This window comes from Chaetodon auriga, chromosome 15 (assembly GCF_051107435.1).
Source record: "Chaetodon auriga isolate fChaAug3 chromosome 15, fChaAug3.hap1, whole genome shotgun sequence".
NCBI lineage: Eukaryota > Metazoa > Chordata > Actinopteri > Chaetodontiformes > Chaetodontidae > Chaetodon > Chaetodon auriga.
The window spans coordinates 20,266,611-20,287,054 of NC_135088.1; the positions used below are offsets into that span (position 1 = coordinate 20,266,611).

General features: G+C 41.0%; 2 protein-coding genes across 8 annotated transcripts in view; one reads left to right on the plus strand and one right to left on the minus strand.

The window, feature by feature from the left end:
- Window positions 1-634: 634 nt before the first annotated feature.
- On the minus strand, window positions 635-11,060 carry LOC143332462 (scavenger receptor cysteine-rich domain-containing group B protein). The gene is made up of 11 exons (XM_076749931.1): window positions 10,925-11,060; window positions 9,721-9,753; window positions 8,515-8,553; window positions 7,596-7,898; window positions 7,402-7,470; window positions 4,252-4,566; window positions 3,831-3,899; window positions 3,459-3,527; window positions 2,981-3,295; window positions 2,176-2,259; window positions 635-2,093 (listed from the first exon to the last, which is right to left on the minus strand). Exons 1-11 carry the CDS (start codon window positions 11,058-11,060, stop codon window positions 1,777-1,779), a joined length of 1,749 nt encoding a protein of 582 aa, XP_076606046.1. The 3' UTR covers window positions 635-1,776.
- Window positions 11,061-19,773: 8,713 nt separating this feature from the next.
- Window positions 19,774-20,444, plus strand: part of tspoap1 (TSPO associated protein 1) — a 61,874-nt gene continuing 61,203 nt past the window's right edge. For 6 of the 7 annotated variants that reach the window (XM_076749932.1, XM_076749934.1, XM_076749935.1 and 3 more), the window contains exon 1: window positions 19,814-19,973. The gene's annotated coding sequence lies outside the window, so the exon portion shown is untranslated. Of the gene's footprint in view, window positions 19,974-20,444 lie in introns of all 7 variants that reach the window. The other variant, XM_076749941.1, reaches the window with a different exon arrangement.

Here is a 20,444-nt window from a genome sequence, read left to right on the forward strand (position 1 = left end):
ATGAAGCAGGTCCATAATGCTGATATGCTGAGTCATCTTATCATGAGTCATCAAACACACCCTCCCCATACGGGCCAATCTGTTTTCCTGTCAGTGTAGACACTGGATGTCTCTTTAACTGTTCAATCAGCTCCAGCTTCGCTCTGGAGCCTCCCATACAAAGTCCTTTTAGCTTCTGTCTCTGCGACCACATTCATACTAAGTATTCAGTTATGAGTCAAAATGCTAACTCATCTATCATTTTACATTTCAAATCACAAATTTAAGATGCTGAATTCTTACAGCTCTTTCCTGAAACAAGTTACTTTTGACTCAGATTCAAGATACTGTTCCCCCACCTTAATTCTCTTTGCAACATGTCCTTAAATCCTGCTGATTTAAGACATCAAAATGATTTATTTTTAGCTAAAATCTTTCTTTTCTCTTTATGTATTCCTTTAATATCTCAAACTGAAGTTACCACAACTCATACTAAAATCAAGAAATGTATTCAAAGTCTGTTTACAGTATCATCGAGAAGTACTGGGTATTTAAAAAAGGATTCTTTTTGACCAGTTTTTTGCCATATTTAAAGAGATAATCCAGATGTTTTGTTTTGGAGTATCAGGTAATAAAAAAAAGTGCTAAATTTTCATCAAATCTTTTATTTATTCACAACAAATTGCTCACTCCTATTCTTCTCTTTTTCCTTTCACTTTTGACAAAAAGCCATTTAACAACGATAACAAAGGTTTCTGCAGAATAATCAGCTCAATCAAAGTACTCAGAAGTTAAAGGAGTTAAATCTTGAACAGCTTTCTCAAGTCTCTCATGTTCTTCAGCACATTTTAATATAATGACACTATTCATTTGCGTTATTAGATAGAGCACTTAGAGTTAAAGTGAGATTGAACTTTTGAAGACAGAAGAAATAACACATTCTTCCTCTTGTAAAAGAAAAGTTAAAGGCCCTCTCGCTCTTTTCAGGACACTCAGGAGCTTTGCTGCTGAAGCTGCATTTGGTCAGGTATGACGTTTAGCTTATTGTGGCTAATGTTAGCAAACTTAAGATCAATACTGCTGTGCAGCCGACATGAAAGCGATGCACACGTTTAAGGACAATGGCAAATGCAGATACTGATTTAAACATGTGTTTTTACAGCAAAAATATATTATATACCGAAAAATAAGACACATTTACATTTATTTATATGATGGTTTACAGAACACAAGAAACACATCATTGATTTGTAGATGAGAGATACTGTATATTCACAAGATATAGCACATTTATTTGTAGATGTTTCTGTTTCCTTGCTTTGTTATGGTTTGTAGTATATGTTTTTTATTTGTGTTATCATACATATTTGTGAATATTGGAGCTGGCATCCACAAAAGTGTCTTCCTGGTAACTGTTTTCCAGGTAATGAATAATTGATGGATTTCCTCCAGTATACCTCACTTTATCATTAAAGAATCACATGTACAGTACATCTCTTAACATTGTGGGGCAAAGAGGAGAGAGGCAGTTAAAATATGTGTTTTTCTTTGTTTATCAAATAAAAAAACAGTATACATTGTATTTTATATCATATATTTATTTATAAAGTGCTTAATAGGCATAGATAGTTTATAATATGTAATCATATATTGTCATATTAGTTATTTTGTATGTTGTTGGTGGTGGAGTATTCCTTCAGCGATGTGAAAGCAGTTATTTACATAATGTATACAAGTCCCAGGTTGGTACGCCCACTTCCTACCCATGGTGGAGATGGGAGTGTGGTTCTGCTGAAATCACGACATTGAGCAGGTGACGCCAGCATCTTCAGAGTGGTCACAGTTGTGCACTGGCCAGGATATATGGGAGCACTCCTGCAGGGAAGCCTCCGTACCGCTGCACTTAAGATTGTCCAGCAGGATTGTTCCTGTGCCGGGCCCGAAGAAAGCTTCCACCCGAGCCACCATGGCTACCCCACAGCCCAGCTGGTGACACACGACCTGAGCGTCAGGGAGGTCCCAAGCATCATCGCACACCGTGCCCCAGCCAGAATCTGAGTACATCTCCACCCGACCCTCGCACTGGTGCTGGCCACCCACCAGTCTCAGCGTCCCTTCAGAAACAAAGAAGAGTCACAGAAATTCAGAGGCTGGAGGAAATGGGTTGATTTTGTGTGTTTTGTATGTTTAACCTACCTTCAGAGGGTTCTGTGGTGGAGGTGGTGGGTATCATTTCTGTTACACTGAAGTCACGTCCATTTATAATTTGGCTATCGAAAGCTAAGACAAGCAAACAAAAGAGGAAGAAAACAGTGATGCTTATGGGTCCTGGGCATATTCAGGTGACAAAAGCAATTGCAAGCCTCTCTTGTAATCACCCTAGTGATCAATATAGGAAGCCCCTTGCTGTTCCGTCCTTTAGGGCCACAATAAAGACATACTTTGCAGCATCACTTTTTGGGTAATTTTAACAACAACTGTTTGTAAAATATGTTTTTGAAATGATTTGAATGCTTATAGCCCTCATTGTCATCCATAGATTATGTTCCCTTTGCCAAATACTATTTACCAACGGAGGAAAGAATACCTCAAATGTTTAAAAACTGCTGCCTTTTGAAAACAAATCTATAATCATATTTTACAATCAACCTGAAACCAAGAATGTGCTATCTAAGCAAAGGGGAGTCTGTATGTGCTTTTGATTCAGCCTGAACGAGTGAAATTTGGCCTGCAGGCATGCAGTGACGCTGATGTGCCTTGACTCATCCACTGTATTTTTTATGCTCTCTGGGCTGTCTCCTCCTCAGAGTACTACAGTCATACATTGCAACTGGACAGCTCAGCAGGGCGGGCACAGATGACTGGATAAAAAAGGAAGTATGAGCTCTCAGTGGAATTGATGACTTCAGATAGAGGTTTGTGATTGCAGACAATCCTATGTTCAGCATTGTATATGTGCATTAGGCATAAATGTGTGACACCATGTCAAGCTAGGTCTTACGTGCACAGATAACTCCAGCATCCTCATGATGGCCACAGTTGTGCTGACCCCAGCCCAGGTGGAAGCACAGGGACAGCTCCGGTTCAGAGCCGCTACATTCTACATTGTCCAGCAGGATCGGACCCAAACCGTAGCCGAAGTAGGCCTTTGTCTTGGCCGCATTAGCAGGGCCACAGCCAAGCTGCCTACACACCACGTTGGCATTGGGCATGTCCCAGTCATCATCACACACTGTCCCCCAAACATTTCTGTAGCGGACCTCCACACGACCCTGGCAGCTATTGTTACCATTCATCACACGAATGGCTAGTTTGCCTGGACAGGAATAAATAGGCAGTTCATCAGTGCATTTGCAAGTGTCTTTTCTGATAAAATCTAAATGGCTGATAATTATATAATATCCCCTGGTGGGTCCAGTATTACATACAAACAGACTGTACTTGTGTTTACAAAGCAGGAATCACTTTAGTATGGTTACCTTTTGTCTGGGCAGCTGAGGTAATGGCTGTTGTACTTGGTGACTTGGTGACTGGAACATTATCTGTTGCTGGGGGGAAGACGTGATACATGACAAAATGACTTGATGGCTCAGCCTGCCTGCTACCTGCTGAAGATCACAGCGAGGTTAGTCCTTTGCACTCTTTCACCACCGTGATTCGTGGCACTGTGCTCTAACACATTTAAGGACAATAGGGGAGAAATGGCTCTCCCTGTTGGTCATTTGGCAAAAGTGCACATTTCATTTTTTTCTGTTCCACTTGAACATGCTGATGCAAAGGAGTGATAATCAGTGTATGGTTGCTTCCATGCAATCACACATAAACATCTACTGTATGCTGTGCTTGTATACCTTCAGTGTTATATGTTTCCGTGACGTTTCTCTGGTTTGCTGTTGCCAGGGGAGCTTCAGTAGTGGATGCTGAAGAGGGTAGAAATAGAAATTAAATCCTTTTCATATGTGAAGTACATATTGTGCTATTAATATTTCTGCTACTGCCTGTTACTAACACAGATACCGATGCTATACAACCGCCATTATAACCTCTTCTTGTCCCCCTTATTCAATATCCCCCTGAGAATCAATAAATTACCCAAAGATTTTAGCTAATCTTATCTATACCTCAACATTACTAACTGATTTATTCTCTAAGCATGTTCAAGCTGAATATTTCCACCGCTATTATTTCCATTGCCATTAGTATGATGATAATTCCTGGTGTTTATCTGTATGACTTGTATTAATGTATATTCCCTGACTGAGAGCAGCGTACCAGTGCAGGTGACCCCAGCATCTTCATGGTGGCCACAGTTGTGCTTGCCCCAGCCCAGGCTTTTGCACTTAGTCAAGTCCTGTTCAGTGCCGTAGCAGTGGACATTGTCCAGGAGAACAAGGCCGGTTCCATAGCCAAAGTAGGAGTTGGTGTGTGCATAGACAGCGCTACCGCAGCCTATCTGCTGGCACACCACCCGGGCATTGTTGAGGACCCAGTCATCATCGCACACTGTCCCCCAGTTTCCCTGGTAGTAGATCTCTACCCGGCCCTGGCAGGCGTTTTGTCCATTCATCAGACGGATGGTGCCATCTCCTAAACCAAGAGAGAGACGGAGGCATTTATAGGGACTGATGTCTATCTGTAAAACATGGTTTTAGTCTCTGGTGGCCTTTATTATATTAATGTCAATTTTAATGTGCTGATTTGGGGGAATCGGAGGAAAATGTAACTACTAGGATTTATGAATGAGTGTGTAAGACAGAGGAAATGACACTGACACAGAGAAGGGAGAAGGGTGTTGGCCTATATATCACATACTGTTGCTCCAAAAAAAAGAAAAAAGAAAGAAAGAAAAGAAAAACGAAGCAGTAGACTTAAGTTGAACGTCTAATATTACACTTAGCACAGATGTTGTCATCTTATGCCTCAGCCCAGACAAAAACACACCTTTAACAGAGACAATCCACATTCTCATGTGTCCATCATTTAGAAATGCTCTTCACCTGATCCATGAGTCTGGATGGCCTCTCTGCATTCCCAGTGGCTTTCCTGAAGGCCACCGGGGAATCAGCAAGCTACGTCACTTGTTAACTAAATTCGATTCTGTTGTAGCCTCTCATGATCTCTTGGGAATTACGGGAGAGGAAACAACAGGGCGACCACAACAAAGGCAAACCCTGCAAACAATAAGGACGGCCTGGAATTCAGGAGGCCTTTGAGGTGCATTGTACAGTTTCTCTGAGCATGTCCAACAGATACTCTCCACTGAACTGAAAAGCCCTTGATGTTATGTCAAATTTGGTGACAGTTTTGCAAAACTGAAATGATATATCCTTTCACTTCAATGAGCCTAATGTTTTTTGATAACACTATTTTTTAAATAAACCTGTCTGTGTGTTCATTTCATGAGGATTCCTGTATTTTGGACCCACACAATGACAAAATAAGCCATCATTCATTATTTAATGAAACATGCCCTTGCATTTTGTAGTAACATCTGGCATGCCACCTGTCTGCCAGATTTGTGTGTGTGCTTGATTTTGACCTTATAGCATGAAAAAAAAAAACATCTAATCAAACACAGAGTAAAGCCGTCCAGTTTAATTCCTCTGAACACACAACATATTTCCCAAATACCCTCTACAGTCAAGAAAGCTTTATTAGCACTTTTTTAATTGCACTGGAATGAGATGTGCACATGAATAACTGGTCTACTTAACAGAGAGACGATGCAGCATCTGCTCTGAAACCTTTATGCAAATCACCTGATGGAATAATTGAATGTTTGGAGGTGGACGACTCATTCCATTGTGTTTGCTGAAGATTAATATACAGATGTTGTTGGTGTGAATATTTGATGCAGGGTCAGATGCCCAGAGCTGCAATAACAGATTTATTTGGCCATTTGGGGGCAGTGGAAACAAGCTGTGAAAAAATACTTACCATCACCTTTTAACATGATCTGACTAACGTGCTAGCAATCACTTGCCTATTTAGACCTCCAGCAGAAATCAATTTTAAACACTTTTCTGGACACCTGATGAATGAAATCCAACATTTGTTTTACCTTTTGTTCTGTTTTGGTCTCCACTAACTCATGACTTATGGCTCTTTGAAGGGTAATTCATGTATTTTTAAACCCGACCCCATTCTTACATATACTATTTGTTATATTTTTGCTTCTAAATGACTAATAAATACCAAAAGTTTTGGAATTGGCCCAGTAGATTATGCGCTGTAATGGCTGCAACATAATTCTTGGTAGCAACTGAAGCCAGCAAAGTACATCCACTGAAAGTGTTTTTGACACAAACAGGTTCAGATTCTTATTCTAAGTGTCTGACAGCATTGTGGAAAGGATCCCTACAGAGACAGGGACAGACCTTTTTGGACAGTCCTTTCCAATGGAGAACTGTACTGTTATATTGCTCTTGTCAAGACACCAGACTCCTTTAACAAACCTTTGACAGTAACTTTACCTCACAGAACATGAGAGTTGCCAAACAACTACTGCCTCAATCAGTTTCTTTGTGTTACTGTATGATTTTGGTGTTTTAAAGGGTTAGTTCACATCCAATCCAATGTGTTACAACACAAAGTCACACAATAACACAAACAAATGAAACAATCTAAGCAAGAAACTCTCATGTTGTGCAAGGTAAAATTGTGCTTTGTCAAAGGAGTCTGGTGGCTTTGAACAGAGAGATATTTTCTGGTTAAACAAAAAGAATCTAACTCTTAAACAAAAAGGTCTGTCTCTGTTAGGACCCTTTACATAATGCTGTCAGACACTTAGAATAACAATCTAAGCCTGTCAGTGGCAAAAAACACTTATGTACTGGACGTACATTGATGGATGCAGTTGCCCCCAAGGATTACATTTGAACCACTGTCCTCCGCTTAGTGGCTGCCAGCTAAGAAGATGTACTGGACTAATTTCTAGACATTTTGTACCTTTTAGTCCTTTAGATCACAAGATATGTAATAATATGGCCCAGAATTACCTTTTAACCAGTAAGTGCTCCACCATGTTCTTTACACTGAGCAGAAAAACTAAGATATGAAAGCAATGAGAGCAAACCAACACAGTAAAAGCAGGCAGTAAAACCAAAACAATGACTTATAGAGCTGCGTTTAAGTTCTGTGATCAAATGCTATATGAAGAATATATGATTTTTTTCTACAAATAGACATTACAGCCATTTCCAAGTTATATTGTTTCAATAAGTTTGTAGTTATACGCATCTTGTTTACATAAGTATTTTATATTTCACACAGCCACTAGTTTATTATCTCAAAAGTATTGTATTTGTGTCTGGATTTTGGCCTTCTGCCTTCATGCTTTTTAAAAAAAGACAAATTCATCCCTCTGACGCTTCAGGTTGGCAGAAGACCAGTCTCATTTAGATAAAAGCAGGGAGCACTTACGTAAACCAGAGTTCTCCCGGGGCGGTGTGGTGTGATCCTCAAAACCTTTTGCCCCCACCACTGCTGGTTCTAACAGCAAAAATGAAAAGGAAGTAGTAATTTTAGTCATTCTGCTCTCTTTTCTTTCCAGGATTATACACAAAGGGATGATTCACTGCTGCCTCAGCCAACTAAAAGTTGTATAAAGGCTTTACCTCTGCAGGTAACACCCACATCCTCATAGTGGTAACAGTTGTGGATGCCCCAGCCCAGACTATGGCACTGGCCGAGGTCTGTTTCACTTCCTCTGCAGTCCACATTATCCAGCAGGATGAGCCCTGTGCCTTGTCCAAAGTGAGAGCTGCTGCCCACCGCCACAGGCACTCCGCAGCCCAGCTGCTGACACACCACGATGGCATCCACCATGTCCCAGTCATCATCACACACTGTGCCCCATGAGCCATTGTAGTGCACCTCCACCCTTCCCTCACACCTGTTACGACCATTCACCAGGCGTACTTTGGAGAGATGAGCAGACAGATTCTGTCAGGGATTCTCTCTGTCAGATTCATTTTGCTGTCAGTGTTTAATCACAACTGCATTCTCTGTCTTTGAGTGAGATGTGGATATTCAGGTTGTTTGGTTATGATTGTACCACCTCACTGAAAAATCTGAGGCCCATAAAGGCTCTACTGTCTGAGAGATTTTAACAAAATGTTCCTATTTAGAAAAAAAAAAAAAAAAAAAAAGAGAGAGAGAGAGAGAGAGAGAGAGAGAGAGAGAGAGAGAGATGAGAAGACAGAATATCATGGCTCTAATTTTGATGACAGTTAATAGCAAGGAAAAGTCCTTCTGGACACAATAAGCCACATGACTCCTTGGAAGTGAGTGAGCTGGATGCAGGAGGGTGGGAGGTTACATAGCAAATAAGTGGGGATTAGGGAAATGGAGAGCTGGGAAAGTGACCTTGTTTAAAAAGCCCCAGGCACTGATCTACCTGCTGTACTCTGTTTCACTGACATACAGTCAGCCACTGATACAGTTGGGTTTCATGGCATGGCCTGGTTGCAGACATGTTTTTCTGAGTGTCTGGGTAGATTCACAGGTGGAGGTAGCTGTAAAGCTCATGCTTACCTTGATACTGCGTCCTCAGGGTGCTTTGCAAGCCATTGGCTGAAACAGGAGGGAGGCAGGGGATATAGGAGAGAGAGAGAGAGAGAGAGAGAGAGAGAGAGAGAGAGAGAGAGAGAGAGACCATGGTCAAATTATTTGTTGAAAGGAGGCTCTTGGCCTTCCATAGTTACTGTACTCTATATCTACTATATCTATTTTCCTGTAACACTAGACACATATTGAGACCACAACAGGAGGCCTGTTCAGACTATGTACTCCACCAGCTACAACAGAACTATGTCTGCTAGCAGCATGGAAAGGGAGGGAAAGTCCGTTGGAAACTATTGGGTGGATGGACAATGAATCTTGTACAGACACTAATGGCCCTCCGGGGATGAATCTTACTAACCTTTGATGATCTCTTTCAACTAGTGCTGTCATGAGGTTTATATTTGTGGCTTGAGTCAACTGTCTCAACAACTATTGGATGGATTATCATGGAAGTGGGTTCACACGTTTATGTTCCTGCAAGGTGAATGTACTGCATCAGCAGATTTAATTGTGAGCATGTTAGCATGTTGGTGTTAGCATTTAGTTGAAAGCACTGCTCTGCCTTAGTACAGCCTCATAGAGCCATCAGGATGGATGTTGACCCTTGATGGTGAAACTCTCATTTGTGACTGGGAAATACAATATGTAATCAAATTGTTTTCTCTATCGTAGCACATTTTCTTATTTTTTGTCTTTGAGTCAAATGAAACAGTTAATAGATATTTTTGGTGCAAAACGTAAAGGGTCAATGTAGATCTGAGCTGTCATCTGTGTGTACATTTCTGCGGTTTTTGACGCGTCTTTTCCCAAGAGTCACATTGGAAGATGTTTCTGGATCTGTATAAAGGACAGTCTAATGCCTGAAGACTAATATCTCAGGTTTCAACACCTCACAAAGACACCAGAGGGAACTTCCAGAGGGAAAATCTAACCATCACACCCAATGTGGGTCAATTCACAGGCTTCTCCATTCTGTTTGTGGCATTCAAACACGTACAGCATATACATAAATATATATATACTACCCATTTTAGCCTCAGGGTCTGGTAATACATCTGTTTTTAGTGTCACATGTAGGTTAGGTCCTGGTGTATATCCTGGGGAGGCTCTCATTCTAAGGGTCAGGGTTAGGGAGGCTCAGAAAAGTAAAATGTGATTAAATCAAATATCACCTACCAGATACAGCCCGTCTGCTTATTTTCATGTCTCCTGAAATTTGAAAAAAAAAAAAAAAGAAGAAGAAAAAAGAAATGAGTGGATATCTGTTGGCTCTATCCGGAGAGAAATCCAATAAGATGGTGTCAGCACACTTGAATAAATTGCTTTCTATATAGTTGTTGATCCATAATGTGCAGTGAGTGGAATTGATCCTGGCTCCCTGCAAACTAACTACAGGGCTTTTAGCCAGCCATCACTGGTAAACACCGGCCAGACAGTACTGTGGACACAAAAGCACTCATCTGCAGGGAGTTCCTCCGCAGGTACACCCGGTTCTTGGGGATTATTAACGCCTCAAACATTTACTGACACACAAGAAATCATCTCGTGTGTCACATTCTGTTTCAGTTTATGGCAGTGATAACCCTTTCTCTTGGAATCAACTCTTCAAATATGAAATGTAACATCTCAAAGATGTCTGGTCTGTGGACTGAAGCGGCCAGAAAAATGCTGCTGGCTCTCATTTGAAAACTGTTGATTAGAAGGGCCATTGTATTTAGTGGGTTTAGAAAGCAAGTTCATATGAGTTTGTTCAATGTCACAGTCGTAGATCACAGCTTTAGATAAAGTTTGGGCATCAGTTTCAATCTTCATATAACCAACCTCTGGTCCTGAGCCAGTGTATGAAAAATCACCCCTTAGGAAATGCCATGCTTTAATAAGCTGCTCTAACCGACACTTGCCATTGAGAACTTGAAAGAAGTGCACCAACTTTTGGGCCTATTACTTGTCCATATACATTTCACATTGTTCCCTTTAACAGTAAGAACACACCACAAATATCATTGACAAGCTGCCATTTAGCCAATTTTAATAAATGTGACATTATTATTATTACTAACATTATTAAATTACAAATGCAAATGAAAATGCAGATGTTAATTAGAGCAATTTGCCTTTAGTTTAAAAACTGTATTTTAGACTGTGGTTACTCTAATATCTGCCATATCTTTACTGAATCGCTGTATGTCAATATTTCTCAAAAAACTGACCCAAATACCCAAAAATCCTAAAAATCAAACAAACATTTGTTACTATACCACATGTAGTAGTCTGTTTAGTAGAAGGTAATATCTGAAAGTCAAGCAGCTTGGATTGAGGGTCCTTGGCCAGTTTTTGGACAAATCCAACATGGCACCCCAAACCCCATCCACACACTCACCAAGTCGCATCACCACACTGATGGCCACCAAGACGAGGGATCCAAGCAGGGACACCAGGAACCAGACGGCCGGGTTCCAGCACCTACACTCGCTCTCCACCACACGCTGGCCTCGCATGGCTGCTTGACTGACCATCCGCCTGCAACACACACATTCACACACTGCCAGTCTCTCTCACCAGGCTTCCCAAAGCCCTGAGCTGTGTGTGAACAGACTTCTAAATGTACTAGACTAGAGTATAGTAGACACTTTTCTACTACTACAAAACAATCACTGCTTTTTGTCCTGGTTCAGAGTAGCCTAATTATAATATTGGATTGTTTTCTCTGATGGAGCCTGCAGCTGTTGTTACTGTGCTGTAGTAGGTATTGATGGTAGTCTGAGGTCAGGCTTGGGAAATGTGGGGCTCAGAAAGAAATCGTTTCCAGAGATCATGTGATGCGCATCACTCTGTAGATATTAGGGAGCTGTTAGGAAGTTCTTATGACACACAGACACTTTTCGGAGCAAACCAGGAAGAGATTATAAACATAAAGTTACCCTAGTCTCCCAGACATTGGCACGTGCCACCAGAAAGTGCTGCTTTTGCCAGTAAAACCCCGGGAACAGGGCGTCGAGTTACATCGCTGTTTTGTAAGCACAAAATGGCTGCCTTGCACCAACCTGGCAGCAGGTCACGGGGACCACACTGATGGTTAGAGCTGAGGGACTTTATTTTCCGAGCTTAACAGCATCATCACAGCTGGGGAAAGCTTGTGTTACAGACAGAGGCAGGCACCTGTGGAGTGGTTTTTGGATAATCAAGGGGATTTTCCTTCAGACTGAGAATATTGGGATCCACTGACAATCACTCAGTAATCAGAGTTTGATAGTGCTGTGGTCAGACACTGAATACCCTACGTTCTTCTCAAGTGAGACACAGGCATGAATGACATTATCTAACTCTGCAAATACTCCAAGAAATAAACAAGGTAACATATAATATGCTACAGTGTGAGGATGTAATTGAAAAAAAAAAAAAACATAAAAAGCTAAATTTTTCTCATACTCTACCAAAAGCGACACAATATATTGTAAACTTATATTCTAATTATATACCAAATTCCAAATTTTACATATTCTTCCAGCATCCCAGAAATGAAGTGAATAGTGTTATTAGCCTTGGGTTGTTTGTCTCTTCACTGATGCAGAATTCCCCCTGACCTTACACAGGAATGCGTATTAGGGGATGATGAGGGGAGAATTTGATATTGGCCCCTCGAGATAGTGGACATTCCGAACCCAGGGGGCACAAAAAGACATTTCTGCTTTCTGTGGTCCCCATCGTCAGGCATAAACGCTGCTTCCTGCGATCTGTCACTAGAACCCTCCAAAACGCTTAGGCACCTGATGACACTGCAGGGGCACCTCTCATCTCCTTGGAGAGCAGGAGGAAGGGAGAGAAGGGGGGGCACTGTACTGTATACATACTTATCCTCAGCTTGTGAAGGCAGATTTAGCCCACAATCTTTGTGGGGCCATTAGTGACAAGAAAACACTTCACAGCAGCTCCAGAATCAACTTTAGACCGAGCAGACTTCATCCAGGTCCAGTCCATTTTCAGTGGACCGTTGCGTTGTCTCAAAAGGTGCAGCACAGAAGACCAGAGGCCTACAGAGAGGTCATTGTGCATCCAATTGGGAGGTGGGCATTTTAACACCAACACAGCAAGCACAGCACTCGAGAACCACGGCTGTCTCATTTGCAGACTGTACCAACAAACCACTCGAAACTCTGGGACAAATGGCTCAGTTATGAGGGATGAAAAATAATCTAGTCCCCAATGTTATGTTTTTCAATACTCCATTCATAGTAGGATGTAGCGCAGATCCGCTGGGGAATAATGTTGCCTTTTGTGTCGGCCCTGCTTCCCCTCCCTTCTGGCTTCCCTGCGCTGAGAAATAGCTGAAAGATCTCGGCCCCACAAAAATACCCCTTAATGTCTGAGATAGACCAGAGAATAATGCTGTCAGTCTCTTTAACTGAGAGAATTTTGTGGCATTCAAACAGAGGTTCAATGCATTTGTCAGCATGTATGTCTGATCATAGCCCTGTATGAGAAATATCCTTTTTTCTGCAAAGTCTGCTTACTTTTTTGTAGAATGTGACAGAAAATGACAGAAGAAAGGCACCTTTTCTGGAAATGCAGAAATGATCCTCTTCAATTATAGATAGCATTTAAGGTCATAATTCATATATTCTGAACATGTTTGCCACTGTTTGATCTTAATTCAAATATCTGCTTGAAACGGTATTGTCCAGTGAATATCTGAATTAGCATCTGTACTTTCGCGTTACAATGAATGTGCAGTTACAGCTAAGATAACTAAAATGACAGAGAAAAGTGAAATTTAAAACTTCCACCATTCACTGCTGTGTCACAGAACCAGCTTTGTGTTAAACATGATCATGAAAATCAAATAAAGCAACTTAGTATTCAATAAAAAAAATGCATACCTGTTGTCAAAGGATTTATCTTCACCCCAATAAAAAACAAAAGAAAAAATTAAATAGGTTTCCTCCCACCAAAAAAAAGTGCTAAAATGTCCTCAGAGCTCAAATAGCAGGCAGATAATTCCACAAGTCACACAGAAAACACAGAAAGTGTGTGTAGAAATGGAGGCAGGAGACTCAGAGCATCCAGCGCTACTTGTTTAAGGTCTTTCATCTCCTTAACTCTGCTTGACTATAAGTACCTGACTTCAGTGACAGGGATTACGTAAACAATAAATACCAGAGCATTGTATGTTAATATTCTAACGCCCTGCACCTGTATGCTTAAAAGAAGCAGGAGGGGCAAAAAAAAAGACAAAGACAATGAAAGCTAACCCTTCACTGGTACCCCTGCATCTCCAGTTTCAGGTAGCGCTCACAGGAGGTGCGGTCCAGCTCATCTCTGCACACACTCGCAGGGGGAAACAAGGCTGTGGCTCAGGTCCTGTGTCTGTGTGTGTGTGTGTCTGTGTGTGTGTGTGTGTGTGCATGGGACTCTCCCACACAGAAGTACTCCATAGCAAAAGCCTGTGAGGCAATGAAAGTTAAAAATCAGAAAGCTGTACACAGTAGGTCCTTGAGAGTTTTGAAGCTTTTAAAAATCCTCCGGTCCTGATTTAGTCCACCAGAAAACTGATGACTGACAAATAACTCTGGACCAGCCACAGTGGAATGAAAAGACAAGGCCAACTGAACGTGCTCATCTTGGCTGAGTGCTCGATAATACAGTTTTAAACAGTTTGATCTTTGTCAGAAGACTTTCCGTAGTACCTACAAAATCTATCATCAGCCTTAAAATTGTTCTAATCTCCCGCCTCAGTGTGCACATCCTCGAAAGAAATATTACTCCACAAACGTCGTATTCCATGAATTCCTGCACTGCATCTTGCTTATTTGTTTTCCAAAAAAGCCTATTTCAGACATAGAAGATATGCTATCAATTACGTGTCCTTACACAGAACAGCCCAGGGCCTCTCTGAATTGTGTCGCAGACTAATAGCAATTGCTTCCAAAGGCTAATCCTTCCTGAGCTGCAGAGAAACGTGCAGGCTGTCCAGGGCCATTGACAGAGTTTTCAAGGACCAATTCAGGCCTCCTTCCTGTGGTGTCACCCGAATCAGTTGTTGGGCCAAAAATGAGGGATTCAGTTACACTAAGCTAATATTCTGAGCCCTCAGGTTAGGACTGAGAAAACACAACACCCCACAGCCAAAGCGACAGATTTACTACTAGCCTCATCTTGCCCTGTAAGGACACTAACAAATGTGAATATGTGCATGTGCACGGTTTCAAATCAGTGTGTTTGTCCAGCAAACTTAGAAACTGTGTGATGTAACATTGAGTGCAATGACAGTAGTTAGCCTACTGTAAATATACTAGCCATTACTTACTCACTTAGGCAACTGAGCTATTAGCATCAGCTAACTACTTTTAATGTACTTCCTTAATTACTTACTAATTTTTACTTTCATCCTGCGTTAACTAATTTTAGCGGAAATTTCCTGTAAAAACAACACAAATGGTATCACTTTAAAAAAATGTTAAAACAAATTTGTTTGCAAATTGCTAATCTTCCAGGAGTATTAGCAATATTAGCATTCATTTAGAGTCATGTTTGAGACCTTTTAGCTCTGTTATTGGTCTCTACCAACTCCTGGGGGAAATAGATGGCTCTTTAGATGTTTTGCTCCAATATGTTCACTCTCTAGCTGCTGCCTTTGTCTATCAGTGATAAAACAGTTAATTCTCTGTTGGTTTGAATATGAGTGACCCTTCCCACAAGCACGTAATGCATCGTCTAGATAAAAATAGTGATGACAGTTGCTTTGAAGTTACATAGAATTAATCATCAAATGTTTTCTCCCTTTTCACTCTGCTTTTGGTCTCTACCAATAACCTATAACATCAAATATTCAATTCTATATTAAAGATGTGTAAGTAAAGCGATGCATACATAGGCACTAAGAAGTGTGTCCATCAGCAAAGAACAAGGTAATGTTTCTTTTTCTTTATGGCATCTCTCTCTACTGTAAAACAACATGAAAACATTGCTGGCCTATCAGTCACCATGGTAATGACCGTGATGTTTCAGAAAACTATTCCTTTATATCATTTTCATAGCTGCCTAGTGTTTCTTCTCTGCTGTCTCCTAGTACAGTGAAGCTACATATGCAGCACACAGTCACAGTTGTGTGTAATGTACAGGTGTCACCCCTCTGCTCTGAGGCAGCATGTGTCGGAGGGTTCATGTGTTATCTCCATACACATACTGTGATAAGACATGCAAGGACTGGGAGATGGTCAGCAGTGATAAGCTACAGTGAAAGCCTGACCGGGCTGATTATGGCTGTGACTGTGCGTTAAAAAGTTTCTTCTTTTTAAGGGCTTTGAAAGGAAATCTCTGTGTCAGATACATGATGACATTATTTCCTGACTCATTTCATGACTTTGGATTGTTAATGTTGGAATCTGAGTTTCACAGTGACAGTTAAACTCAAAACTGGATTCCACTGCACTTCAGTTCATCAACCTGTTTGACTTTGATATATTTATTGCAAATAATGAGCTCAGATGTTTGTGCTGGTCTGTGCGACAGTTAATAGGGCTAAGATGAGAAGAGGAAACAAAGCTACCACAAACAAAAGGCCTGACGGAAGAAAAGGCTCCAGGAAGATCAGCCACTTCATCTCCCAGTTGAATTTCCAAGCAGAGACGCACACAATGTGAGCAAACAGGCCAGTCTCATTTGGGAGTTACGAAGTTTCTGGAATAGATGTCTTGTTAGTGTGTTGATGATTTGGTGAGGTCAGCTATTGTACATGTGATTCAAGTCTGTTTTACATAACTCCAACAGTGCAGCATGGAAGAGGGGGCGAGCTCATAGATCACCTTATCTTATATGTCACAGTGTCAAGCTCTCACAAAGTTGTGAGTTATCTAAATGCTTCTGTTCTTGGGTTATGAGGGTCTTGAGTTTGAACTTGACACAAGCAATGACATCCTGTTACCTTTGTCTTGGACAATTCTTTTAAGTGGGTCATGTAGACAGGTAGTATTCAGTGTCATGGGTACTGAAGACTATGACACAGTTCACAAATATGCACACGTCAAGACTTAGATTTCAGCTCTTTATTGCCACGCAATTCTTAAATTCCTAGAAATTAAATGACAGCAGTGAGTTGTGAGTATAAAATATATACTCCATAATTAACATAATATGACGTGTTTGTTTTAAAGATTTCAGGGACAAAATGCTGCCAGTATGTCACATAACCTCCAGGGTATAATGTTGAAGCCCTATGTCTCATACAGATGCAGCAGAGTGCCAGTGCTTGACAGGATTCACAGTGAGTCGAGATGAAAAAGGAGACTCGAATGTCTGGCAAGTAAAAGACTGTAAGAGAGTACCATACCTGCCTCTGGTCATTTCACTCATGTGAATTAAAACAATTTGCAGAGGTTTTACTTGAAAAGCTGTTTCAATACAAATTACAGTCAGCAGCACATCAAAGCTGTTGTCAAGAAAGACAAATGGCCACAAAAGACACTTTATGCTTACCAAAGATCAGATTGCATCACATTAAACCACAGAGAATAAGAAAAGAAGAAGGCAGAGTCTATAAAATAATACAAGAACACGTGTTTCAAATATGGCCTCAGATCAAAAGTGCAGAAGCAGGGCAGGTGCAAGAAGTGTGCAGACAGAAATGTGTTTAACAAAGGTGCAAAGGCAGTCAAGGCAGATGTACAGAAACAAGACAGTTAGCTATTTGCAGGGACGTTTGTAGGGGTTTTACTCTAATGTAAATTACGCTGCTAGAGACAAAGTGTGCTAAATGATTAAGTAGCAGCAGGCTGTGGGATTTTTGCAGTGCATTTGCTCTCCCTCTCTCTCTGTTTCTGCCTCTTCCCAACAGTCTGCCACACGTGAGCAGACAGAGATGGAAATGAGAGAGGGAGCGGCCCAAGGACACCCTGATAACACAGAGTGCTATGCTGAATCTGTCTCTTTCACTCTATCTCTGTCTCTGTCTCTGTCACCCTCGCAGTGAGCGCAAACCATTAGAGATGCTCTCACCTAATGCACTTGCATTAGTGATGTAAAATGAATAACAGTACGGAAATAGAGTGTAAAAATACAGGTTTATTCTGTTTTTACGAATGCCACCCAGTGGTCAGACATGGTATGTTCTGCCTCTTTGGCAACATGATATTGAAAAGGTATGTACATACCTTTGAGGATTTATACATTTCAATATCATTGCCTTTGCCAAATAATGAAATCTCAGGAAGCATTTTATCAAGGGCCCAGGGATCATATTAAACAATGCATTCCTGCTGATCATGTCCTCACGTGAAGAACAAAGTGAGACACAACATACCAGACTAATAAGCTGTTGTGCTAAAATATCACTAGGACCAGAATGGAAGTACAAAATCGTGAAGGATTCAGTTCGTGATTGAAGGAAATGCACCTAATCCTCATCCATCTGCTCAGGTAACATGAAGTGATGAGAAATCAGAGCTATTTAAAAACAACAAGGTGTCATGGTGACATCTGCACTCTCTCTTTACCACCACCTACAGACTGTCTCTGCTGTTTCTTCCTCCCTGCCTCCTCATCAGCCACTCACCTGGCAGACCTGTCCCTCATTTCCTGATTAGCTTTTCTCTAGCCCTGAGAGCCTGGTCTTGTTTCTTCTGTCTACTTGACTGCATAGCTTTGGTGTTGTAATTTTCAGCCATTCTTTAATCCTGTTTCCTGTCCTTCTGCTAAAGCTTTTTCTTTTTTTTCTTTTTTCTTTTTTACATCCTGTGTGCCTGCCAGCAGTCTCTGTGAGCTTGACTTTGAATTTGGATTTAGTAAACTTATTTTCAGCCCAGCCTGCTGTGTTCTGTGTCTGCTGCCTTCCTCCTTCCTGTTTGCCACTCGCCCAAAAACCGTGACACAAGGGATGTTTTGTCAAACACATGCGCACACACACCACATTAAACAGATTCATGGTTGTGCAGACACCTGACATTGCACTGAATAAAATTATAGGCAAGAGATGACAAATGAAAACAAGTGCTAAGAGAGGGCTTAGTGTTAATATTGTAATTTATGGAAAGATTGGATTCCACACAGTAGGCTCTTCTCATAGCAGATATTTTGCCTTTTTATAGTATGAAAAGCATTAACGATGGCTCAGTTCTATTCAAGTGCCCCATGACACCATGATAATGTGATAATGAGCCAGGATACATAATACAAACAGCTAAATGGAAGTCCATCATCATTAATTTTATCATTTACAGTTGTGCCTTTTCTGCTCTGATGTGTCAGAAAGTCTTTAGTGAAAAGGAGATTTTGCAGATAGGTCTACCTGATGTACAACTGGACATACTGGTTCTGTAAAATGAGAAAGTTCTTCCTGAGCACAGTCAAAACACAATTTTTCAAGAGAACATTCTGTAAAAGTTAAATAAAATACTGTTTTTCTTCATAAAATGTCATAAAATCATTTTTTTCCTCCCAGAGGACATAATTATACTGGTTTCATAACACTGGATTCTTCTCCAAAGCAGCACATAAATAAACAGGTGTGATAACCTTTGAAACTCTTGCATACCTTTGTCATGACAATGAAAGAAAATAATGCAGGTTCTGTGAGGCCCCTCCTGTGCTGACTTGACCATCAGTTGGTGGTTTAGGGGCATTAGAATACTTTGAATTACATTTAATAGCTAAAAGAATTACCCCTTTGGAAGATAAATCAATAATAATAATGATAATAATAATCATATGCAATGATCCCCCTGATCAAAATACCCTAAATCTGGAGAATTTAAAGAGCTTAACAACTGTGCACCAGCAGCCTGTGGCCACTAGTGGTCATCCGTCTCACACAAGAGAGCTGGATTCAATGATTATGTTGCCTTCAGGGACGATGTAGGTAATACTAATTTTATTGTAAAACTGCACATGAACAACGCAACAAATCTGTAAATACAACCAAGAAAGGTAGAACTTTATAACTCAACTTCCAAGTTGAGAGAGTAGATGAATGACAATTAGAAGGAAAGGGACTAATGTAAACAATAACTCCTGAAAACTTTGATGACAAAGCCGATAAACTTTACCGTCTTCGTTCTGCTGTTGCAGGACAACGCAAATCTGTCGCACTTGACATCCTAAATTCACGTGAAAAAATTGTTTTGGTATTCCTAATGTAGTCATTTAAATGCGCGACAAGTTGTACAGTTTAATGACGGTCTTTAAATGTAAAGACGCGGCCGAGGCGCTCCTGAAGGCGGCACTGTTCCTGGACAGGCCAGCACAATGACGCTGGACACAGCCTGTGTGACACTGGTGCCTGACAGATAAACAAACCCCTTGTTGCATGGCTCTGTGGACCTACAACAACTAACGTTAGCTGCTAGACAGATCATTTTAATGCCGACGTTAGTACCTTGGATGAGAGATGATGGCCCCATCGATGAAAAGTTAAAGATAAGAGTTGAGTTTGCTGAGAGGTGAGTTTGATCCAAGTTTGTTTAAAAAACTTAACGGCTAGCTAACACTTGCTAACAAGACGCACTAGCTAGTCGCTCGGACTTGTCCCAGCTCCAGTATACTGCAGACTGACATTCGGGTTATTAGAAAGCATTACCTACATTAACACCAGCTACTTAACCATTTTATAGTTTGCTAAATTAAGCTAATTAATTAGCCATTGGCCGACGTGCCTGTCCTCTGTAATATGAGCCGTAACCCTGCGCCCAAATGGGCACCGCTAAGTTGAGCAGCTGATGGGTGACTTAGGCTAACGGTGAACTGCTGTTTGCACTTTTCTCTGGAAGTTCAACAGGTCACTTGTTGCATCCTCTGCTAACTGTTCATGCTCATAATCATATCATCCCGTAGTGACTAAATCATTTTAAATTTGTTTTTATGTCGTATCTGTTTAAATGTGCTTCGTTCTGCCACACATCTTCATAGTATGG